The sequence below is a fragment of the Trachypithecus francoisi genome, unplaced genomic scaffold (genome assembly GCF_009764315.1).
Source record: "Trachypithecus francoisi isolate TF-2019V2 unplaced genomic scaffold, Tfra_2.0 Lachesis_group13, whole genome shotgun sequence".
NCBI lineage: Eukaryota > Metazoa > Chordata > Mammalia > Primates > Cercopithecidae > Trachypithecus > Trachypithecus francoisi.
Genome location: NW_022681458.1, coordinates 25165039 through 25191350, shown reverse-complemented (window position 1 = coordinate 25191350; position 26312 = coordinate 25165039). Strand labels below are relative to the sequence as shown.

The 26312-nt window shown below is 40.3% G+C and overlaps 1 protein-coding gene across 1 annotated transcript in view; it reads right to left on the bottom strand.

Annotated features, from left to right (window-relative positions):
* Window positions 1-8017: 8017 nt before the first annotated feature.
* MREG (melanoregulin) overlaps window positions 8018-26312 on the bottom strand; it is a 75002-nt gene continuing 56707 nt past the window's right edge. Inside the window, exons 3-5 of the mRNA XM_033230346.1 lie at window positions 10711-10801; window positions 9097-9260; window positions 8018-8529 (exon numbers count right to left, since the gene is read on the bottom strand). Coding sequence (XP_033086237.1) covers window positions 8395-8529; window positions 9097-9260; window positions 10711-10801 — 390 coding nt within the window. The 3' untranslated portion in view covers window positions 8018-8394. The remainder of the gene's footprint in view (window positions 8530-9096; window positions 9261-10710; window positions 10802-26312) is intronic.

Below are 26312 nucleotides of genomic sequence, written 5' to 3'. Positions count from 1 at the left end.
AGTAACTACTCCTCTGTAACAGATTTCTGACATGAATATAACGAAAATGCCACCATTCCTTACTTGAATTAAGATATATCAGGACCAAATTATATTGCAAAATGTAGCGGTAACATGCAAACAGAACATGATGAAGAGGAAAGACAATTAAACTTGAGATCAGAGTCACAGGTAGTAGACCATGTTGCAGTTACTTACCAGCTTTATGGCTTTGGAGCAGTGACCTGAACCCACATTAGCAAAATGATCAGTTTGGAATAGAAGACTTGTAAGATCCATTTGAGCTCTGGAGTTTTCACTATGGAATCTCAAAGCCAGGAGTTAGTCTTGCACCCAGTATCACAGCGTTAAAACTTGTAAACTCAAAATAATTTAGAACATAATTCAGAAACTAATGATAAAAGGTAAATGTAAAACTTGATTAGTCTTAGTCCTTGAGAATGATGTCCCACAACATGAACTCAGCCAGTATCAAAGGCATTCAAAGATGCCTTTCAATCCATTTTGCCTCTATTACGAATGCTGCCATGTGAGACAGAGACCCAAGGATAAAAGCTGACAAGTAGTAGAGAACAGAAAAGCCCCATAAAACAGATGTTTTAAACATGAAGCAGGTGTTGATGTTTATTTATACCTGGCTGCTGCATAGATTGACATTGTTAAAATTTCAAAGTAGAGTTTCTTCCCCACAGACAAGGGACAATGAAAACAAATAGACAAGTCACAAAAGAAATAAAAATGGTAAACAAGCATATGGAATAATGTTCAACCTAACTAATAAACATGCAAATTAAATCAACAAGAAGGTACCAATTTTTTTCCTTACCAATGTTTTTTACTAGTGTATATTTCAGTGATGACAAAGATATAGTGAAACTATGTTCTCATACATCACTGGTAAGTGATAGCATAAATTTGTACAGGTCTTTTGGAAAATACGTGATGATAAGCATAAAAAATGATTTATATATTCATGACCTTTGATTCTGCAATTTCACTAAGAACAGCGGACAAAGCAATATGCATGAAGATGTTCACTGCAGAGAAAAATTGGGAACAGCCTCTGAAAGTCCAAAAATAGATGAAAGATTGTAAACTTTGTTGCATCTACTCAAATATTATATAGCTTTGTAAAAATGATGTTCTCAGAGGCTATTTAGTAACATAAAATGTTTATGGCTTGAGAAATGTGGTAAACTATCAGATCATATATCTATATCTTTGGCTTATACAATGTTTTTAAAATTTTAATTTAGTGAACATTTTCATACTGAGAAAATTTACACAAAAATATGTTTGTTTGACTCTACTCAAAAAATCAGAATAACTGGCAAAACTGAGCCCTTGTACATGACAATTATTTGCAGCTAAGTAATAACTATTCCTTTCAGGACAAAAAACATATAACCCCCTTTGATCCACAGTCCCAATCCAATGACTCTTGAAAGCATTGAAGTTCACAATCCCTGACCTAAATTTTAAAATCAGGGTTTAAAATTATACATATAGGCCACGCACAGTGGCTCACACCTGTAATCTCAGCACTTTGGAAGGCTGAACTGGACGGATCACCTGAGGTCAGGAGTTCGAGACCAGCCTGGCCCACATGGTGAAACCCCGCCTCTACTGAAAATACAAAAATTAGCCAGGTGTGGTGGCAGGTGCCTGTAATCCCAGCTACTCGGGAGGCTGAGGCAGGAGAATTGCCTGAACCCGGGAGGCAGAGGTTGCAGTGAGCCAAGATTGCGCCACTGCACTCCACCCTTGGCGACAGAGGGAGACTGCATCTCAAAAAAATTATTATTATACATATAAATTTTAAATATGCACATAAAAAACAATGAAATATCCCAAATTGCTATGAATGCTTGGGTGTCTTACAGTTCTGATATTATAGTTGATAATATAATTTTTTTTAATTTTCTTTTTTTTTTTAAATTTTCTGCACTAATCTTTTGTTTGGAAAATGGGTTAGAAATTAGAAATTAGAAACCTGAGCCAATGTGACCTGTCAGTAAATATCCAGTCTTTTAGTAAATACCAGTCATCTCCAGCAACAACAACAAAAAAAGAAAGTGAAGACCATATATTTCTTTCCTCATAATCTTGTAACCAGGTGGCATGTTACCATGAAAGCAAGTGTTGGCCCAAATTCTTCTAAACGTATAACTCTTATTGTTCAGAAATTCTACCTTTGCTTCCTGTAATCCCAAATAAGTCCTCCTTTCTGTTCTCAGGCACAACTATTGAAATAAAAGTTTCCATGAAACGGGAGCGAAGTTTCATTCTTAGGCAGACACAACAATATTCCAATAATAAGATCCGACAACATATTGTCAGGTGTGTGAACTAGACAGATAAAAAACAAATAGAGCTCTAGGCCTTGAGTACCGCTGGGTTTGACAGATTTTTAGTATCTTCTTCCTCAAAAAGGTGACGGAAACCAGACAGAAGAGTATTCCTAGTATCCTTTACACAGCTTAATAAACTTTTGGATACAAATGTTGATGAAGATAATTGAAATGATTAAGCAACCATCTTTAGAAAGTGGATTTCTGATGAAGATACTTCAAATGCTAACTATATGTCTCTAAAATATATGATAAAGTTCAGTTACACATATGCATATTTCACACTACTCATGTCAAAAATGTTTAAAATAAATTGTTGCATAAAAACTACAGATGTTGGCCGGGTATTTGGGAGGCTGAGGCAGGTGATTCACAAGGTCAGGAGATCGAAACCATCCTGGCTAGCACAGTGAAATCCCGTCTCTACTGAAAAAAAAAAAAAATACAAAAAATTAGCTGGGCGTGGTGGCAGGCGCCTGTAGTCCTAGTTACTTGGGAGGCTGAGGCAGAATGAGTAAACCGGATGTTGGTTTTTTAAAAAGTAATGATCTGTAGGCTTAAGCTTCTTCTAGCTATTATGTCATAATTTTATTTTTGTATTTCTAATTCTATTCTCTCCAAATTGATTATCTTTACATACTTAGAACATAGGTGAGAAACAATATCAAATAAATCCCCTATAGCTAATAAGTGATCAAACGATGAGACTCAAGCTAAAATCTGATTGCCTGACTTAGTTCTCCACAACCCAGTGTTCTAAACCCATAGGTTAAGTGACTTGAAAACTGGATACCGAAATGTCCATCCATAGTGTGTCAAAACAGAAGATGGAAGAATATTCTAGAAGTTAATAACACTTGCTGAAACATTGTAAATAGCAAGTTCAAAGTGGCGATTTTCATCCTGTACGTGGTTGTGATTTAGAAGTTATGAGAGTATACTCTCTTCACTGCAAAATATTTCTTGTGATATTAGTAATAGAAAGTGATCCAAGGAAATGAATAAATACATTAATTCAATGGAAAGGAAGCCAGGGCTGTGCCATGATCCCTCTCTGGGCATTGGAAAGTAGTCAGATAAATCGATTTCTCTTCCAAAAGTTACTGCCATTAGTCAGATAACACCTAGAGAAACTTACATTTAATGTCCTCACTAAAGAAAGGATACTTGATGATAGTCTTGAAAAACCATCACATTGGAAAATATGTGATAGTGATTGTATTGGCAACTCAGATACTGTCACAGTTGGGTTCCCTGAGGGAAATTATTTTGAGATGGAGATTGGCATGAAAGAAGTCTATTAGCAAATTCCTGTGGAGGAGAGAAGGAAGACAGACTTGGAGAAAGGGAGAGATTTAACAAAAGCCTCAGCCAACCTAATAGGGAACTCTGGAGCAATGTAAGAGAGAGAGAGAGAGAGTGTGTGTGTGTGTGTGTGGCCATCATAAATATTTTCTATCTCAAGGGAATACAGTTTTTGATCTACCATTCTGATGGGTAGAGAAAGAACACATTTGACAGAGCAGTGACCACAAACCATGTAGCTGACATTGTCTTAATCTATTCTAGCCAAGGTTTCCCATCTGGTACAGATGCTGCAGTTAGGGTTACTACTTGGCTGAGTTTTCAATAGTCCACTTTCATCCTCCAGTGTCTAGTTTTTATAGAGGTCAGAGTGGTGAATTAAATGGAATTATGATAAGGCTCAACATTCCCACACGCTTTAGGTCTTGACGGGTAGCACTAATCTCTGCCTTCACATGGGATGGAATATTAATTTTGGTTTACCATCTTGGCCAGGAGGTGGGGCAGTTTCAGAGGCTTCCACATGGCTTTCCGTTTAAGACAATTCTAACACACACACCAAGAAAGGAATGGCGGTTCTGTCAACTCCCAAGTATGTTCACTCTGATTATTTATTCTGAAAGTAAGGAGATGACAGGGAGTCTAAGTAGGGAAATGATCATTTATTCTGAAAGTAGTATCGACAGGGACCCTACCATTGGGTAGAGCCGTGAATTCAGTGGACCTAGTGCTAAGTAATACATGGAAAAGAACTCCTTGTATTATCTGAATCCCATATGCCCCTCGCTCCAAAAGGTGGACTCTAGTGATACTCTGGTCCTGAAGTATCAATGTCAGCTTGGACCTTGTGTCTCAGCGCCCTCAGATTATTCATGTACTCCCCTTCCCCAGTATACAGTTATCCAAGTAAATAACCACAGGGACATCATTGCTATACACACTTGCAGTGGTTTTACAAAGACCTTCTTGGAGACCTAGACTTTCCTTCAATCAGCAGTTTCTGCATTTGGAAAATAACAAAGGTCTGAAAATTTGGCAAAAGATTACAACCTTTTATTAAGGAGGCTGTGCCCTATCTCCTGATCACCCACCCTTGAGGTCTTTTGAAGGTATCGTTTGAGCAATACTCATTTTATACATATTTTGCTCCTAAAGATGCCATATTCCATTAATTGTCTCCAAAGCTCTGTGCAGGAATCCTTCAACCTGGCCACTCATTGTGATAATTGTATCCATTTGTCTTCTGATAGTGACTCACTGCCATTGGGCCTCTGTTCTTCCATGTCCATTGCTGTCAGTGAGCTCACTTCTGTAACAGCATCTGGCCTTCAGAACTGCCACTGAGCTTCTCAGGGATGCTGGTGCCCTCTGACCAATGCATTCCTTATCCCTTTAGTACATGTGTCCTCTGTGCCTTCCTGGGTGTCCCTTTGCCCTTAAGAAAGCATAAATAACATTCTGTGCAATACATCCATGAACTGTAAAACCAGGTGTTTGATCTACTAGTTATAGGGTTTTTCCCCTGGTGTGTATTAGAATAAATACTAATATAAAAACTTCAATCCCTCTACCACCCAAAATCAACCTGCATACACAGATGAGCCTTTAAGAAGTACTAAAGTACCTGATATAAATGACGAATTGATGGGTGCTGATGGGTTGATGGGTGCAGCACACCAACATGGCACAAGTGTACATATGTAACAAACCTGCATGTTGTGCACATGTACCCTAGAACTTAAAGTATAATAATAATAATAATAATAAAAGTACTAAAGTAAGAAAATAAAAAAGGAGTACTAAAGTAGTCGATAGGGAGACAAAAAGTGGGAAACTCTCTGGCCTCCCACACATCTGTGGCTCCTGGTCCTGCCAAGCACACTGTGACATCTCCAGTGGCCACCTGAGGCACCCCTGCACCTCTCTCATGCACTGCCATGTCCAGTGGACTTTAGCACACATCTAATCCTTGACTAGCTTTAGGATGATGGGAGGTCCTTAAACCCATGAGTGTTTCAGCCTCTCTGCCCTTTAATTTAAAGGGATTATGGGAAAGAATATCTATCCCTTCTTATGTCAGAAATATAACACACATCCAGCTGAAATGTAAATACAGGAGTCTTTTAATTCCTTGTAAGGAAAATTTCCTGGATAATTCCATGTATTTTAATAATCACAGAGATAGTCCTATACTTATTCATTATCAAAAATACTGTGGTAACAATTTATACTCTATAGATGCAAACAATCTCATCTATTTTGACATAAAAAAGGCGGAAAGGCAAAATGCAAATTCTGAGACAGAGATTAAAACAACACAACATCCTTAGATTTGTTTATTTTATTGTTTGTTTCGCTGTTTGAATGTTTATCTTGCAAGAGCCTACAGAAGTGAGAGAAAATATCTGCAGGCTAATTTTACATAACATGAGACAAAGATTAAGCACTAAATATATAAAATAAAACTTTTAGTTTACTTATTAAACTAGGAAGAATTTTCCTGAAACACAGCAGTTAAATTGGTCTGCAATGCATTAATAAATGGAGAACACGGATCTTGCCTATGAAATATTTTAAACACTGTGGACGCTACCAAAAAGCTCATTGGTATACAAAAATTTTCAAGTCACAATCCTCTAAGCAGACTAAATACAAGTTAGTTTTTAACCTGAATTCAGAAGTGCAAAATCTGTAAAAATAAAAATATTGTCATGTTCTCAGCAATCTATGGATTAAACTTACAAATCCTTAAAGTCTTTTCAGTAAAATAAACCATGATCTCTTGGTAAGTTCCTTGCTTAAGTGGCAAGTAACTTTTGAAGCTGGACTTCTCAATCTGTAGGGAGAAGCAACCTGCATTCGCAGCATTGCTCCGTTTTGAAACTTATCTTCTGAACAGAAGGTCCAGCAAAGATCTTCAGTGCAATACTCCCTGCATATGTGCAAAAGTCTGCATGAGAGGTCCCCCGACAGGTGGAGCTGCCAGTCAATGAACCAGAAACAGATGAAAGACAAGAGAAGAAAACAGAGGTCAAACGCTTCATTTTACAGATGCTATTCCAGATAAAATGCCAAGGGCATGGCCGGGCACAGTGACTCACGCCTGTAATCCCAGTACTTTGGGAGGCTGGGGCAGGCAGCTAACAAGGTCAGGAGATCGAGACCATGCTGGCTAACATGGTGAAACCCCATCTCTACTAAAAATACAAAAAATTAGCTGGGTGTGGTGGCATGTGCCTGTAGCCCCAGCTACTCCTGAGGCTGAGGCAGGGAAATCACTTGAACCCGGAAGGTGGAGGTTGCAGTGAGCCGAGATTGCACCACTGCACTCCAGACTGGGTGACAGAGCAAGACTCCATCAAAAAAAAAAAAAAAAGCCAAAGGCTTTTGGAATACAAATGGACAATATAGGCCGGGCGCAGTGGCTCAAGCCTGTAATCCCAGCACTTTGGGAGGCCGAGACGGGTGGATCACGAGGTCAGGAGATCGAGACCATCCTGGCGAACACGGTGAAACCCCGTCTCTACTAAAAAATACAAAAAACTAGCCGGGCGAGGTGGTGGGCGCCTGTAGTCCCAGCTACTCGGGAGGCTGAGGCAGGAGAATGGCGTGAACCCAGGAGGCGGAGCTTGCAGTGAGCTGAGATCCGGCCACTGCACTCCAGCCCCGGCAATAGAGTGAGACTCCATCTCAAAAAAAAAAAGAAAAAAAAAGAAAAGGACAATATAAAAAGATAAGAGAACCAGGTATCAATAATGTTGGGAATTTAAAATGCATGTACCACACATGAACACAGAACTCTTTAAATGCAGCTGTAGGAACCTCCATTTGGGTCTCCCCTCTGAGCAGCACTCCTTGTCATTTCTTTTTTTTTTTGAGATGGAGTCTCACTCTGTCACCCAGGCTGGAGCGCAATGGTGCAATCTTGGCTCACTGTAACCTCACCACCCGGGTTCAAGTGATTCTCCTGCCTCAGCCTCCTGGGTAGCTGGGATTAAAAGCGCATGCCATCACACCTGGCTAATTTTTGTATTTTTAGTAGAGACAGGGTTTCATCATGTTGGTCAGGCTAGTCTCGAACTCCTGATCTCATGATCCACCCACATTGGCCTCCCAAAGTGCTGGGATTACAGGCGTGAGCCACCACGCCCAGCCACTCCTTGTCATGTCTGTCATCTGATACATCTATACCTCTGAATAATCATAAACTGATACTCAAAGCGATGCCCTGACATCTCCAAGGTTCTACGAGGTGACCAAATCAGAGAGGTCACATCATGCCTAGTATTATTTTGGGGTTAGTATACATCTTATAATAATTATTTTAAAATTGGTAATCCATTTTGGGACTCAGTGACAGCTCTCTCTATTAATCATATTGTTTTATTAACTGAAATAGTACACTCTGTCAGTAGGATTAACGATCAGAGATTATGATACAACTAAAACCAAAGCTGGGGCAATCAGGTCTTGGAATGGAACCACCCATTATGAACTATCCATCTGACCAACTCTGTAACTTTCTTCCTAAATGTGAGATCACCAAGGCGTTTCAGTGCACCCTGCACAATTCATGGGGCAGGGTCCTCAGATTAAAGACTTTGCATTTATGTAGAATTCATTATCATTTTTCACTAAACAAACTATTTGCTCACTCTCTTCTACATGTAATTGTCCAAATTTGGTTGACTGCTGAGTCCTCATGGAAGAATTCCCATTCTGTCCCTGAGCCTCTCCTTTAGGGACTTGGAAATGGAAGGTAGTGCAGTTCTTTCTGGCCATCTGCCAGGCATGGAACCCCAGGCTTCTTGGGGTAAGTTCGACGAGCAAGCTTAAAGAACTCTTCTGCAGCATCAAGTGCAATGAGACGGTCCTGCAAAAACAAACAACAAACCAAAAACCTGCTGGCAAGATAGGAACCAAGACATGTCAATAGGAAAAATCAATCTAACAACAACAAAACTCACCCTGGAAATGACAATGAGCAAGTAAGATGTTTATTAATTTTTTCCTAACAAATGTAGAGACATACCTTAATCCTTTACTTACATTATCCAGGAAACATTTCCCCACTCCTTAACGTCCTTTCAGATTATTTTTTAGTCTTATAGGTTATATAAACAATACTTCTCACATCTCTTTGACCTACAAATGGTTCAGAAAACAGACTACGCAGTAGAATCCACTGAAAAAATACAAACTCTTGAGCTGGAACCCAAGCCTCAGTAGGTCTACATGTGATACAGAAATCTGAACTTTTAAAGCTCTTTAGGTGATTCTGATGCTGCGGGCTACCGGGAATCAGAGTATATAATGCCAGCATCTGCCACCTCATATGTGATAGTGATGGTGGTGCTGGAATAAGTAGGATAGTGAATAGTTTTTAAAAAGCAAATAATTAAGGCAAAATTAGGGCAGATGACAAAAAGCATCCACTTACCACAACAAAGAGATATCTCTCTGAGAGCTCCCAACTTGTTGGGAAAATAGTGGTTTCTTCAGCCAGTTTTAACAACATCTCTCGAGCTTTCCTTGTGTTTTTCGAATCACTGATGGTGCTGAGTTTAGTCACTGACAACAAAGAGTCAGCTTCCTTTTGAAAACCTAAGGTAGAAAAATGTACCACTCATGTATAGTGGTCCCAAGTTAACAAGTGTCCTGCACTTGTTGTTGAAAAAAATATATATATATACAGGATTTCACAAGCATTTTTGAATTACTTCAATTTCTGGCTACTTTTTACGTCTTTATTCATATTTTCTTCTTTCTTTCCTGTCTTATTCTAGTTTATCTTATCTCACTATACTTTCATGTAAGTTGCCTTAACTCCTTTTAGATTACAAGCAGACCCATGTGGATTCTGTACAAGTATAAAGCATCAGAAAACTGAAGCCAAAGGCACCATTCCATGTGCTGCCTCCCAGATCTCTGTGATTGGCAGGATATTTAATTACAATTCTTTTGGTATTTTTTTTTTCTCTTTGTTAACTTTTCCCTCAGAGCCTCAGATACTCATCCACCAGCTACTTGCCACCTTGTGTCTGGTTTGAAGCCCTCTTTCCTGTCCTTCCTACTGTTTACCTTCTCCCCGTCCCCAGAATTCCTACCTGCCTCCCAGCCTGCAAAGTGGTTCCCTCAAGGCTGTCCTTCTCCAATCCTAGATTTCTTTCCTCAGGGTAATATGATTAGCTGGTAAAAATCACTTACCCAAAAGTATAAAGAACTCAAAGACTTAAACCTACTTGGAGTAACTTACATTGTTTAAAAAAAAAAAATGACTATTAGCTCACAACAATACTGGATGTGCAAAGAGGGCAGAGGTCCCATCCCATCCCATTGCATGCCAACCAAAGCAACAGAGACTGGTCACATGGCACTCCACACTTGAAAAGCGATGATGCCAAGATGTCATGTTCTCTTCCAAAGCAAAAGGATCAAGGACTTCAGAACTGATCAATTCACTTTTTAAACACTGAAGCAGGATTATTTTATAATGTGGGGGTCACATTTATTACATCACAATCCTGGGACAACTGAGAAAAATCATTATCATTAACCATTAGTGATGAGGGCAGGTATCCAACCTAATGTCACAAGTATTTTTGCCAACCTTGAAGCTTTTCTTCCATATTTCTTCTGAAATTCTACACTGAGTTTTGCTGTCTGTCTTGCAAACAATATTTCTCCCAACATGCTTCATCATACAAAGCTATGACTAATTGGCCAATACCCACATCTAATTAAATTAATGTACAATGCCAAAAAAAAAAAAATGGTAGTGCCTATATGACTGCACTGGCCTGTGTACCCTATACTAGGGACAGATGTAGTAACACATGGCAGAGTGTATCCAGAAGACATGGACTGGTGACAACAGAAACATCAGGCATTTATGCTTGAGGATATAAGAGTAAGATTGGGAAAATAATTAGTACACAGTAGCCTTAATCAGTCAATTATTGACATTCCTTTTATAAAAACCATGGTGGAGAAATTGAAGAATAATGATCATAACTAGTTATTTTTACCATTTCACAATCTCTTTCAGACTTACCTAAATCTTCTAAGATGCGTTTCCATCTGTTTCTCACTTCCCTTCGAACCTGCCGCAGGGTATGGATATCATAGTTGAGTTTCTGCCACTCCTGTAGGAAAATAAAAGTTTAGTTTTGTTTATACCCCTTGGCTTAAACCTCTATCTCATTCCCAAACTTCATGTTGCTTAAACACATGGCTCTTCTCTTTTATTAATCTTCAAAGCATGCCTAAAAGAAGAGAAGGAGACGGATGAGATAAAGTTGATAGGAATAGTATCAGCTTCCACTGCTGGAGAATCTGCTCTGCACCAGGTGATATGGCACCTTGCATAAATTATCTTACTGAAACTCTTCACATTACATAGTCTCTCAACTTAGTGATCTCACTTGTAAAGTGGAGTTAACAATGATAAATATTCCATTTACGAATGTTATAAAGACTGATGGCATACAGAAAGCACAATATCTGCATACAGTGAGCACCTAATAAAATCTATATATTATTAAAGCCATTTTACAGATACAGTAACTGAGGCTCAAAAAGCTTCATTGGCTAATCCAATGTCATCAGCTAATAGGTATCAGAATAGATATTTGAACCCAAGTCTGGCTCCAAAGTTCATAAGAAACTGACACACACAAAAATCTATGTCTCCTTTTGTAATCAGAATAAAGTAGACCTGAACATCCCAAGTTTCTTGATTCCTGGGCAATGTTTCCTTCACCATATCTCAGCAACATTCTTTTTATATTCCTTTGACAGGATGAATCTGTCACAAATTCAACTTTATCAACTGATTAAAGTTCTTTATCAGTCCTATGTATAGGATGCCATCATGTTGTTCCAATACAGAACTTGAATCTTTTAGGAGCATTAGGATCTTTATTGAGATAAGTGTGCCTTTAAAATGTCAAAGAAATTTGTTTTTAACGAGCCTTGTCACTATGGAGCAGTCATTTTATAGAGTATACCTTTTACTGTTTCTTAGCAAAGACATTAACCACACAGCTATCCTAATGCACAGCCCAAAAGAACATCATTCTAAATGCTCAATTTAGGACTCAAGTTATATGATATTTTGACTCCTCTAACTGAAAATGTTTCAATGATGCCATTATTTCTCTACTAAGTTCTGCTCAAGGCTTGCCTTGTTGATTGCTAATCAACTCATGACTGGTTAAGAAAACCCAATTTAGCTGCCTTTCCCAAATGTTTATAGATACCACTTTGAAAAAAAAAAAAGTAGCAAAACCAATTGTGTTTTGTTATGACTGCATTTTAGATCTTGAATCTGCGGATGTGCCATCAGCAGGCCATGGGCTTTCAGCTATTTTCTAGAAGTCAGGAAGTGGCAAGTTTGAACACTTTCGCCTGGTCCTCTTGTATTTTACCAAAGGCATGTTGAATGTGCATGTGCACGTGTGCATGGTGGTTGGGGTCTGAGACAAAGTCTGTGACCTTGGAAGAGGGCAAAGTTAACTAAGTCATATAAGAAATATGCAACCCTGGCCATATCTTTGGTATCATGTTAAAGCATACCTATCTCATCCCCCACAGACTATATAAGTTGTAGGGGGAAAAACTCAAGTACTGCTGTCTTCATTGGATGGGCCTTATTATACTTACTTGGCCACTCAGTATAGCATATTGGAAAATACTGTGGGTGCTAAGCCTGAGTGTCTGGGTTTGTATCCCAGCTCTGTTATTTACTGACAGCCTGACTTCAGAGTTCTTAACCTCACTGTTCCTCAGTTGCTTCATCTGCAATATTGGGATAATAAAACAACCTACCTCATTGGCTTATTGTGAGGATCAGATGAGTTAATACAAGCCCTTAAAATGGAGGTTGGTCCACATGCTCCTCCAAATCAGTGTAGCACAATTAAGAAACAATCCTAGGTCAGGCGTGCTGGCTCACACCTTTAATCCCAGCACTTTCGGACACAGAGGTGAGCAGATCACTTGAGGTCAGGAGTTCCATACCAGCCTGGCAAACATGGCAAAACCCTGTCTCTACTAAAAATAATAATAATAATAATACAAAAATTAGCTGGAGGTGGTGGCGCACACCTGTCATCCCAGCTACTCAGGAGGTCGAGGCAGGAGAATCGCTTCAACTCAGGAGGCAGAAGTTGCAGTGAGCCGAGATCACACCACTGCACTTCAGCCTGGGTGAGAGTGAGACTCTGTCTAAAAAAAAAAAAAAAAAAATCAGAAGGCCAGGTGTGGTGACTGACACCTATAATTCCAGCACTTTGGGAGGCTGAGGCGGACGGATCACTTGAGGTCAGGAGTTCAAGACCAGCCTGGTCAACATGGTCAAACCCCACCTCTACTAAAAATACAAAAAATTTGCCGGGTGTGGTGGTGTGTGCCTGTGGTCCCAGCTACTTGGGAGGCTGAGGCAGGAGAATTGCTTGAGCCTGGGAGGCAGAGGTTGCAGTGAGCTGAGATTGTGCCACTGCACTCCAGCCTGGAAAACAGAGCAAAAGTCTGTCTCAAAAAAAAAAAAAAAATTCCTCTAGGACTCAGAATTATTTCTACTATGAGCATGGAAGACATGATACATTACATTATACAGTATGCAGTTTGTGAGGACCTCCAGAAGAAAAATTTATCTGTTCTAAGTATCAGATGGTTTTATCTTTCCTAAAAATTATTTCATCTTTCTGGATGCTATAAATTTTATAACTGATCCATTTCCATTTGTGCCTGAAAATTTCAAGTCCTTTCAGGAAAAAATATATATATATACAGGATTTCACAAGCATTTTTGAATTACTTCAATTTCTGGCTACTTTTTATGTCTTTATTCATGTTTTCTTCTTTCTTTCCTGTCTTATTCTAGTTTATCTTATCTCACTATATTTTCATGTAAGTTGCCTTAACTCCTTTTAGATAAAAAGATGGCAGTAAAATAAACGAAATATTAGGCAGAATTACACTGTGCTTACTCTCAATGAAAATGACCCTGCTTTCTGGAATTCATGAAAAGTGACCCGATTCTTAGTCACACTTGATTAGAGACCCACTCAATCCACGGATGAGTTGCCTCATATGTTCACACAACTTTAACTTGTGAAACAAACCACTAGGTGGCTTCGCCAACTTGCAATTAGAGGTCTCTACCAATTTTTCTTTTAGCTCCATAGGCTGATGTCTTAGGCCTTGTAGGCCTTGTTCTAAGTGCAGCCAAATCTCCGTTTTTCAGAGACCCATTCATCATTGGATCATCCAGGCTTTGGACTTCTAAAATATCCTTCCCTTCCTGCTGTCCACCTATTAGTCATTTTGCTATTCCTAAATATCCACAATGAATGTTATATGAATTCATTCTGTTTCAGTGCCTGTTATTCTGATAAAACATTTTATGGGGAAGCAACACATAACTAGTAATCAATATGAGATTAAAGATTTGCTAAGGATGAATCCATAGTTGATGCATCTTTGGATCCCACCTTCCCCTACCATGGTTTGGGGACAGCTTGCACATGGCAGGTGCTTGTTAAAATTAGTGGAATGAAAACATGGATGTCATACTTCCATATTATTATTGTCTTCTTTTGACAGGATAGTCATGAATAATCATACATGAAAGTATCTGGAAATTTTATGCAAAATTTAAAGCTCTAAAACCAGTAGAAGCATTGGTAGGGTTTTAACTAAGAATAGGCACTTGATTAAATAATTGGTAAGAGGAGAATCTGGATTCCTCTTAAACATGTGACTCTAAAGAATTGGATCTTGATATGGTTTGGCTCTGTGTCCCCACCCAAATCTCATGTTGAATTGTAATCCCCATGTGTTGAAGGAGGGGCCTGGTGGGAAGTGACTGGATCATGGAGATGGTTTCTAATGGTTTAGCACCATCCCCTTGGTGCTGTCTGTCTCGTGATAGAGTTTTCACAAGATCTGGTTGTTTGAAAGCGTGTAGCACTTCCCACTTCTCTCTCTCTCTCTCTCTCTCTCTGTCTCTCTCTCTTTCTCTCCTGCCACCGTGTGAAGAAGGTGCTTGCTTCCCCTTCGCCCTTCTGCCATGAGTGTAAGTTTCCTGAGGCCTCCCAGCCATGCTTCCTGTATAGCCTGTGGAACTGTGAGTCAGTTAAACCTCTTTTCTTCATAAATTACCCAGTCTCAGGTGGTTCTTTATAGCAGTGTGAGAACAAGCTAATACAGGTCGAAATGCAGCAAATGAAAAATAGTGATGTAAAAAATTTTATCCAGTTACGTCTCTCCACAACTAAAGAAACTAACTCCCCTACTCCCTGGCGTTAGAGCAAGTCTTCTGATGTCCCTCTCCAATTTTTAAATAGTAATGATTTATTTTTTTAAGTTTGAAACAAATAATTTGAAAATAACAGTTAAAGGTCAATTACATATTCTTCCCAAGTGACTTCAATGCAATTCTACCAGACATCAAAAGCTAAAGTCTTATTTTCTAAAATAATATTATTTGTTTCTCCTTAATTTCTGAAATAATATATTCTGATCAATGTGATGCCATGGCCCTGAACTTTAACAACGGGTAAATTAGCAAAGGTGTAGCAAAAGAAAACATACTGAGCTAATTTCATAAGATACCTGAGAACAAGTCAAACTGAAAAACATAATTGAAAATCAATAACTGAAGATGTTTATAGCTGAATTCTTGGGGTTTTTTTTCCTCATCAGTTGTTGGCCAAATCAGATTAGGGTTGCTAGATAAGAAGGTTGAGGCAACAAGATGAAAGGCAGAAAGAACTCAATGTCCTGCCACCATCAATGGCTAATTCTCCTCCAGCTTTCGATCCCCAGGAGCTGACCTTGACCTTGAGTCCTGATTTAAGCTCCTCAGATCACTTTCTCATGCATAAAACTAAAATGACATTTGATTCTTTGACCAGCATCTTCCCATTTCCCCTACCCTTTATTCCTCGGCAATGACTATTCTATGTTTCTACGGGTTTGACTTTTTTAGGTTCCACATATAAGTGAGATCATGCAGTAATTGTCTTTCTGCGCTTGGCTTATTTCACTTAGCACAGTGACCTCTAGGTCCATCCATGTTATCACAAGTGGCAGGATTTCCTTGTTTGTTAAGGCTGAATAGTATTCCATTGCAATATATTTAATAAATTATCTTTATCCATTCATTCATCCAGAAACACTTAAGTTGTTTCCATATCTTGGCTATTGTGAACCATGCTGCAGTGAACATGGGGGTACAGATATACATCCCCATGGTGTATATAGTGACTATGGTTAATAATACTATATTGTTTACTTGGAATTCAAGATGATTTTAAGTGTCCTTACTGCATGCACACACGCGGGCACACACTGATGGTAGTTATGAGTGGTAATGGATGTGTTAATTTGACTGTGGCAATCACCACACAATGTATATGCATATCAAAGCATCATGTTGTATATCTTGAATATATATAACTTTCACTTGTCAATTAAATATTTTAAAACACAACATTTGATTCTCATCTATATTATTGATTGTAGATAAGTGGGATAGTTTAAAAGTACTTTTTATTTCTTATAAAAAGGTGACTTACACACTTAAAGAAATATACTCTAACAATAACATATACATTTTAAATCACCTTAAACTCTTAGGAACATCTTCAAAAGAGATCAATTCATTTTTAATTATAAAAATAATATAATCGGCTGGGCGCGGTGGCTCAAGCCTGTAATCCCAGCACTTTGGGAGGCCGAGACGGGCGGATCACGAGGTCAGGAGATCGAGACCATCCTGGCAAACACGGTGAAACCCCGTCTCTACTAAAAATACAAAAAAAAAAAAAAAACTAGCCGGGCGAGGTGGCGGGCGCCTGTAGTCCCAGCTACTCCGGAGGCTGAGGCAGGAGAATGGCGTAAAACCCGGGAGGCGGAGCTTGCAGTGAGCTGAGATCTGGCCACTGCACTCCAGCCCGGGCGAAAGAGCAAGACTCCGTCTCATTCTAACTGGTGTGAGATGGTATCTCATTGTGGTTTTGATTTGCATTTCTCTGATGGCGAGTGATGATGAGCATTTTTTCATGTGTCTGTTGGCTGTATGGATGTCTTCTTTTGAGAAATGTCTGTTCATATCCTTTGCCCACTTTTTGATGGGGTTGTTTGTTTTTTTCTTGTATATTTGTTTGAGTTCTTTGTAGATTCTGGATATTAGCCCTTTGTCAGATGAGTAGGTTGCAAAAATTTTCTCCCATTCTGTAGGTTGCCTGTTCACTCTGATGGTAGTTTCTTTTGCTGTGCAAAAGCTCTTTAGTTTAATTAGATCCCATGTGTCAATTTTTGCTTTTGCTGCCGTTGCTTTTGGTGTTTTAGACATGAAGTCCTTGCCCATGCCTATGTCCTGAATGGTACTACCTAGATTTTCTTCTAGGGTTTTTATGGTATTAGGTCTAACATTTAAGTCTCTGATCCATCTTGAATTAATTTTCGTATAAGGGGTAAGGAAAGGATCCAGTTTCAGCTTTCTACTTACGGCTAGCCAATTTTCCCAGCACCATTTATTAAATAGGGAATCCTTTCCCCATTTCTTGTTTTTGTCAGGTTTGTCAAAGATCAGATGGCTGTAGATGTGTGGTATTATTTCTGAGGACTCTGTTCTGTTCCATTGGTCTATATCTCTGTTGTGGTACCAGTACCATGCTGTTTTGGTTACTGTAGCCTTGTAGTATAGTTTGAAGTCAGGTAGCGTGACGCCTCCAGCTTTGTCCTTTTGACTTAGGATTGTCTTGGCAATGCGGGCTCTTTTTTGGTTCCATATGAACTTTAAAGCCGTTTTTTCCAATTCTGTGAAGAAACTCATTGGTAGCTTGATGGGGATGGCATTGAATCTATAAATAACCTTGGGCAGTATAGGATGTGGAGAAATAGGAACACTTTTACACTGTTGGTGGGATTGTAAACTAGTTCAACCATTATGGAAAACAGTATGGTGATTCCTCAAGGATCTAGAACTAGATGTACCACATGACCCAGCCATCCCACTACTGGGTATATACCCAAAGGATTATAAATTACTCTACTACAAAGACACATGCACACGTATGTTTATTGCGGCACTATTCACAATAGCAAAGACTTGGAATCAACCCAAATGTCCATCTGTGACAGACTGGATTAAGAAAATGTGGCACATATACACCATGGAATACTATGCAGCCATAAAAAAGGATGAGTTTGCGTCCTTTGTAGGGACATGGATGCAGCTGGAATCCATCATTCTTAGCAAAGTATCACAAGAAGAGAAAACCAAACACCGCATGTTCTCACTCATAGGTGGGAACTGAACAATGAGATCACTTGGACTCGGGAAGGGGAACATCACACACTGGGGCCTATCATGGGGAGGGGGGAGGAGGGAGGGATTGCATTGGGGAGTTATACATGATATAAACGTCATGCACATGTACCCTAGAACTTAAAGTATAATAAAAAAAAAAAAAAAAAGACTCCGTCTCAAAAAATAATAATAATAATAATAATAATATAATCACATAGAAATAAAATAACAAAGAGAACAGAAAGATACAAAATGAAACTAAAGGTTTTCATTTTTCATTTAATCCTCTTCTTCCAGTCTAATTCCTCAGAGATAGCTACTGTTCAACATTTCTTCTTCTCCTTTTTCTGATAGCTACTTCCATAACGCCAAGAATAGGCTTATACTTCCAATTTTCTCATGTGTTAACTTTAAACTTCCTTGTACTCCCTCTATGAACAAAGAGTACCTTAGCTTTCCCTCTGTGCACATGTGCACTCTCTCTCTTTCTCTCTCTCTTTCTCTCTCTCTCTCTCTCTCCCCTCTATCTCATTGCAAGGGAGGCTGGAAAAGTGAGGAAGCAGATTATCAATAGCACTTTGGACAACCACAATTCGTCGCCTAAGGTTGGCACCTTGCTGCCCCAAACAAAAACTGGGTTCTGATGGCAAGGAAGAAATAAAGGGCATGAACACCAGGGCAGCTAATATGTTTGCTATTAACAAGTAGCTAATAACAAGTAATATGATGTTTTCTTTGCCAACATCTGTTATCCCCTTCTCCCATCAATCTATTAAGTATACCGAGACTTTCCCTTGCAGAACAGTTGTAGTCTTAGCTATCAGAGCAGACACTGATTGGCTTATGCCAATAAACTCATTTTGGCTATATATTAGAATCATCCAAGGAGTGTTCTAAAATAACCATGGATGGGATTCACTTCCCAGACCAATGACATCAGAATCCCTTGAAGGATTCCAGGTTTGCAATCCAATGACCTAAGCCAACTGGCATAACCTATTGGTTCAGGGATGGGCACATAACCCAACTCAAGCCAAAAGAGAGGCTGTGAAATCCATGAAGCTTCTGGAGCAATCAGGAATGGTGTTTTCTCTCTCCTGCATAATGTGATATGAAGCTGCAAAATCAGGAAATGCTCTCATCACTTTGATTAGCCTGAGAAGAGCCAGATTAAACAAGAAGTAACACTCAGAGAACAAAGTTGAAACAATCACAGAGATATAGAGCCTATGGATATTCTGAGCCTCTGGGTCAATTCTCGTCTGAAGTCAGACCTACTTCAGGAACTCTCTGTTATCTTAGCCAATCCATTTGGGTTTAGACAACTGGAGTTCTTTTTCTAGCCCTTGCATTAGAAAGATTCATGTTGCAAAGCCCACTCATTGAGTATATAAAGGACAATATAGATACCACACAAAATGTTAGTTTCATATTTTCCCACCCTCGCCCTCAGGAAAAATTTTCAGTGCATGGATTTATCTAACTGGGAATAGATAGAGCTTACAGAGGATGTAGTGTTAATGGCTCTGCCTAGATCCCCATCTTTCTGTCCCAAAAGTGTCTTAGGCAATGACACAGATATAACAGCAGCCCTTGTCTGTAGCCAGGGCTTACTTTATGGTACCTCCCCTGAATTCTGTCCAGCAGAGCAAAGCCTCTGACTCTCATGAGATGTTGCTATAACAAAGGAAAGAGGTGGCTTATATCTAATTGGCTAATTTCTTCTGAAGATTCAAGTGAGAAGGGTCTAACTATGATTGACTTAACCATTCAACTCTCTTATGAAGACAGGTTGAATCCTTCTGGCTGGATGTAATGACCAGTTCAAAGTTTACATTTGATTAAAAACTTGGAGCTAAAATCTATTCACCGTCTGAAGACCAACCATTAAGATGACTTTGTCTTTTGTCTTTCTTGGATGGTGAAAAACCATCTTCAGGGGAAGATGTTCAAACTCAGGCTAAAATGATCCTTATTGTATTTGATCCGCGCGCGCGCGCACACACACACACACACACACACGCGCGCGCGCGCACACAGAACAACCAGAAGAGTATCACTCAAAATGTTATAGATGACACTCTGGTGAAGTTAGGTAATTTGCCCCATGCCCAACTGCAAACAGCAGCTAAGCCAGAACTCAAATCTAAATGCATCGAATTCCAAAGCCCACAGACCCTATAAAAAAGAAAAAAACAGAAAAGAATGACTATTGTTGTTTCCTCAAATCCTGCTTCTTTTTTCTTATGCATTCAATTGTTTTATTTTATTTTTTTAGAGAAGGAGTTTCGCTCTTGTTGCCCAGGCTGGGGTGCAATGGCACAATCTCAGCTCACTGTAACCTCTGCCTCCTGGGTTCAAGCAATTCTCCTGCCTCAGCCTCCCGAGTAGCTGGGATTATAGGCATGCACCACAATGCCCAGCTAATTTTGTATTTTTAGTAGAGATGAGGTTTCACCATGTTAGTCAGGCTGGTCTCAAACTCCTGACCTCAGGTGATCCACCCACCTTGGCCTCCCCAAGTGCTGGGATTACAGGCGTGAGCCACCTCGCCTGGCCACATTCATTATTTGTTAAGGTAATACATTTATATGATTCAAAAAGTACTAAAGGCTCTGTCCCCCAGTCACTAGTATTCTCTCTACAGGTAATTAATGTTACCAATTTTAGCAGCATTTTCCCCATAAATAGTAGCATATTATACCTTGCACTTTTGACTTTATAATATGTTTTAGTAATCAGTCTTTACGAAAATGTAAGATTTGGGCTCTTTCTTTGACTTTTTTACCATTTGGTATAGACAGAAAAATACTTTCCTACATGTGTCTTAAAACTTGAACATTCCTTAAGATTTTTTTGCTTCCTAGTCATTCTTTCCAATATCACTGTTGAAAAGTATTAAGTTTCCACATGGATTCATGCACTATATACAACCCTTCAGGAATTTTCATTTCAACTCAAACCACACACTAAAAGAATATGCCACACTGCTGGGATGATGACAATACTGCTTTACAAAAATTAAATACATCTAAATCACAGACTAAGAATTAGAGTTGTTAAATACTTTTACTTGAAAGTGGCAACTTCTTGGTAAAATGAATTCTTTGAATACGATGACTGTTGTCTCTTCCAGTTTTCACCCATTGACATCATCTTATGCTGCTTCTACTTAAAACGAAGAGGGATCATCTAAAAGATAGAAAACCTGTATTGACTGCTTCTCCAGTTTAGTCTTCTCTCATTTTGTAGGTAGTGGGAAATATCAGATAAGGTGGAGAAAGACATATAATACGCGGTGGGGATCTGGATTGCCACCAGCATCTAAGAAATCCTCTCATGTTTGCCTTTCACAGAGAAATGTGGAATAGATAATGCAGACTAGGGTAGTTCTACCACTATTAAAGAGTACACAGAACTGTTGGTGTCAGTCTGGAGAAAGGTCTCCAGTAATGCACTGTGGGGCTCAATTTTGGAGCTGATTTTTATCAGTGACTCGATGAAGTCAAAGATCACAAAAGTAGAAAGGATTACTACTAGTACATGGAATTATAATGTCAAATGTATAACAAATAAAGCCTGTGAGGCACAATCTAAAGACCAAAATTTATTAGGAATAAATAAAAATACCTCTATTTTTAGGTTGAAAAAATCAACACAGCCAAAGCAGCAGAACTGCCTACACAGCAGTTCATGTGAAAGAAAGGCTGAGGGCTTGGATAAACCAAACATTACAATCTACCCAAAATGTGGCATTCATGAGGATTAATGAGTTTAAGAGATTAGAGTGTTGCCTAGGAAATAGTAAATACTCTGCAAATATTGCATCTATCTATCTATCTATCTACCTTCCTACCTACCTACCTATCTAATCTATCAATCATCTATCTGCCCTTTTTTGCAGATGCCTTTAAATCCTTTTTGGGTTTTGTCAGGCAATACAGGAAATAACATGTTATATTGAAATAGCCTGTAGAAATTAAATTTCTAGAAATTAAAAATTTTATAGTACATTTCATTTCTTTTGGTGTTGCTTGTTGTTGTTTTTGGGCTAGTGTCTCACTCTGTTGCCCAGGCTGGAGTGTAGTGGCATGCATGATCATGGCTCATTGCAGCCTTGACCTCCCAAGCTCAAGCAATCCTCCTGCCTCAGGCTCCCGAGTTGTTGGGACTACAGGTGTGCATCACCACACCCAGCTAATTTTGTTTATTTTTTGTAGAGATGAGGTCTCACTATGTTACCCAGGCTAGTCTCAAACTCCTGGGCTCAAGTGATCCTCCTGCCTTGGCCTCCCAAATTGTTGGGATTATAGGTGTGAGTCACTATACGTGGACTAAAAAGCATATAGTGTGTTTCTATATAAAGTCTAAAAATTATACTTCAGTGTTCCAGTTGGGGAGGGCTATGTTACCCTATGAGACAGATACCCTTATAATCCATCTTAAGATGAGGAAACTGAGACTGAAGTAACTTCCCCAAGCGCACACAGCAGGTAAGTGAAAAACTGGGATATGAAACCCAGATAGTCTGGTTGTGCGGCCAACACATTGAGCCACCGTCCACACTGCCTCTTCGAACAGGACGGGAGAGGGTGGGCAAGGGAGGAAGGAAGGAAAAGAAGTAGAAAAAATAGAGAAAAAACAACTGATTTGAGAAAAGATCAACTTGAAGCCACGCTTCCTCAGTTACGCCTGAGGAGGAACTAGGAAAACACGACTGAAATCTGGGAGAAACACAACTTTTCTAGAGGCAGAGATTGCCAAACTCAGGGACGATCTTTTTGTGAAGGGTGGATTCATGGGACACAGCGCCCTGGTGCTTCCTCTGAGGACCTCAGCGCTCCTCTTCCTCCTCAGAGCCAGTGGCAGGACCCTCCAGCCCCTCCTACTTTTCCCATCCCTCCCTCCCCCACACCTCCTCTCCACTTGTCTCCACTTCATCTTTCAAGGAGTTTGATGAAGGCAAATCATTCCCCTCAAGAGGAAGAAAGAGAGGAAGCGGGCAGGAGCCGCAGAGGTCTGAGATTCTAAGGACTGAGGAGAGAAGGTAAATATTTAGGACTGAGCTGTGATTGCAGCAGGGAGGGCTGTGAGACTCCCTAATACTTTTCTGAAATGAGGTTTCAGTCTTCCAGACTGAGAAACCCCCAGGAAGACTTACCTAAGGTACTTCCTCTGCTCTTCCCACTTCCTTCCCCCAGCTCTTATCTCAAAAGGAAGCCTCTCCTTGGAAACCTCCCTGGACAGCATGCACCCTTCTTACCCCAGGCCTGTGAGATGACAGCCTTACGAGAACTCCTGATTCAGAACCCAGCCAAGTCCTCTTCAGAGTTCGTGCAGCAAACCAGTTTCACTCACTCACATGATGGGCCTCTTCCTCCCAGAGTTAATCAGCTGCACATTTTAACAAACATCCAAATGCTTGATGGCATTTGCCACACCCAAGAGAAAAAGGATTCTGCAAGAAACAAGCTCATTTTTCTTCAGAGGACAGCTGGCTGCACTGATGCAAGCAGCCACAGCCCCCTGCCCTTAACAAACTCCTTGACCTCCTCAAGCTCCAATCCATTCTCCATCCCTCCCTTCACTGCCAAATGGCTTAGACTGGGAGCCTCCGTTGCTCTTCTCACTTCCTCCTACCCCCTGATCACCAGCCCCCAGCAATCTGCCTTCTTCAGGCCTGCTCTCTATGGAAAGGGCTAAAGTATTAATACTTCTCCCCATCCCACTAGTGACCTGATTTAGGGGAGTGTTATAGTCCTTCCCAAAGACCATCACCGCCTCTAAAGTATTTAATCCTGATGGCCATACCCTTCTTAACGTGCCTTTCTAGGTTTCTATGGGAAAGGGAAAAGGAGATGAGCATTTATTAAGTGCCCACTGAGCGCCATGGGTGGTAAGTCCCCCACCACCCTGTGAGGTGGGTATTATTATCCCTATTTTGGGGAGGAAAGCGACAGTATCCTGCCTAGAGTCTAAGTCAGGAGGAACTCTGGGATTTGGGATCTGCTGCCTCTAAAGCACATCCTCCAACTGATCCCCCTCATTCTCAGCTCTCTTCCCTCTGCTGGTTCCTCTTCCTTCATCTCTTCCTTTGCAGTCCTTTCCTAAGGCTCTGTCCTAGGTCTTCTCACCTCTCTCTCCCTAGATAATTTCCCCTAATGCCTCAATTTCTGTTGTTATTACTTCTCTCTAGTGACTCCTAAGTCTCTTACTTTAGTCCTCACCCCAGGCCTCGGCTCTAGGTCTCAATTTCCACCTTTCTGCTGGATGTGTCCAAGTGGACAGGCTGCTGACATGTGGATGAGCCCAATCAGACTCCACCATCCTCCCATAAGTCACCCTTTCACCTTATGTTCCCAACTTTGTCAACTGCTGCTCACTCCCTTAATCCCATCTTCCAAATCTAAGCCAGCCACCTCAACTTGTTGACTTTCCCTCTGCAAAAGATTCTTACTCTTTTCTGCCTTAATTGGCCTGAATGCCTGCAGAAATTGGTTCCTCTGCTTCCAGAAGCTAAATTCTCCAATCTCCTCCCAACCTGCTGTCTTCTCAAAGATGAGACTGGGTCACTTCCCTCTCTGAAAACTTCAGTTGTTCCATATCACTTACTGAATAAAGTTTCAGTCCCAAGAAGGTTACCCATGATCTGACCTTTCTGGTCTTGCTCCCAATGACAGCTGTCCACACATAGTCTGCCTCTGTCACTCGGGACCACCACTCTATCCTCCAGCACACCTTGAACCTGCATGCCTCGACCATGTTCATTCATGCCCTCCTTCCTCTGTGATCTAAATCCTACTCACCCCTCAAGGCTCAGCTCAAATGCCACCACTTCTAAGAAGTCTCTGTTGTTCTTACCAACTGAAAGTAACTGCTGCTTGCTTTGAACTTCCTCAGCTCCTTTACGAAAATTGTTGTAGAGTTACTGACTGTATAGATACTCCTTTTTTTTTTTTTTTAGATAGAGTCTCGCTCTGTCGCCCAGGCTGGAGTGCAGTGGCATGATCTCAGATCGCTGCAAGCTCTGCCTCCCAGGTTCACACCATTCTCCTGCCTCAGCCTCCCAAGTAGATAGGACTACAGGCGCCCGCCACCTCACCCGGCTAATTTTTATTTTTTTATTTTTTTATTTTTTATTTTTGTTTTTTTAAATTTATTTTATAATTTTTTGTATTTTTAGTAGAGACGGGGTTTCACAGTGTTAGCCAGGATGGTCTCCATCTCCTGACCTCGTGATCCACCCACCTCGGCCTCCCAAGGTGCTGGGATTATAGGTGTGAGCCACCACGCCCGGCCAATACACTTTTATACCATAGGTATGTATAATGTCTCCTTTATTACCAGAGTATAGGCTACCTGACCACAAGAACCAGGATTCTCCCAGGTCCTACCCAGTGCTTTGTACACAGCAGGTCCTCCAGCGGGGCTGCTGAACTGCACTGCACATGATGATGCATGTAAAAGCCAAGTTCTGGCCGTGCTCAAGTGCCTATTGTGAATATAGAAAGCGGCACTAAATTTTATTGGAAAAAGCCACTTGGGCTATAATCCATGCCAATTCTGAACAAGGAAGGTTTATATAATTAAGATATTTGGGCCGGGCACGGTGGCTCATACCCATAATCCCAGCACTTTGGGAGGCCGAGGCAGGTGGATCACCTAAGGTCAGGAGTTCAATATCAGCCTGGCCAACATGGTGAAATTCCATCTCTACCAAAAATGTAAAAATTAGCCAGGCATATTGGCCCACACCTGTAATCCCTGCTACTTGGGAGGCTGAGGCAGAAGAATCGCTTGAACCTTGCAGGTGGAGGTTGCAGTGAGCCAAGATCACACTACTGCACTCCAGCCTGGGTGACAGAGCGAGACTCCATCTAAAAACAAACAAACAAACAAAAATTGGATTCCAATATTTTGGGAAAATAGAATGAATTCAAGAAAGGTGGAATAAAACAAAATGACCCATTCACCTCTTCTCCTCTGTGCGTAATTAAGCATTTGATATTTGAAAAGTACTTTTCAGTACGTCTCTTTAAGTCATCAACACTGAGGATGTGCTGTGTGGCAGGCACTGTCCCAGGCACTCCACATGTGTCACTGCATTCATCACAAAATCCCAGGAGATGGGTGAGGCTATGGATCCCTTTCTTGACATGTGTAGAGTGAGGATCTATGAGATTAAGCATCTCAGCTGAGATCTCACAGCTGGTAAGTGGGGAGCCCAGAATTCTGTCTGTCTGACTCCAAAGCCTATGCTACTCCCAGCACTCTAAGCTGCCACACAATTAGGTCCAAGTTGAGTCCACCATATTGTCCTTCCTTGTCACCAA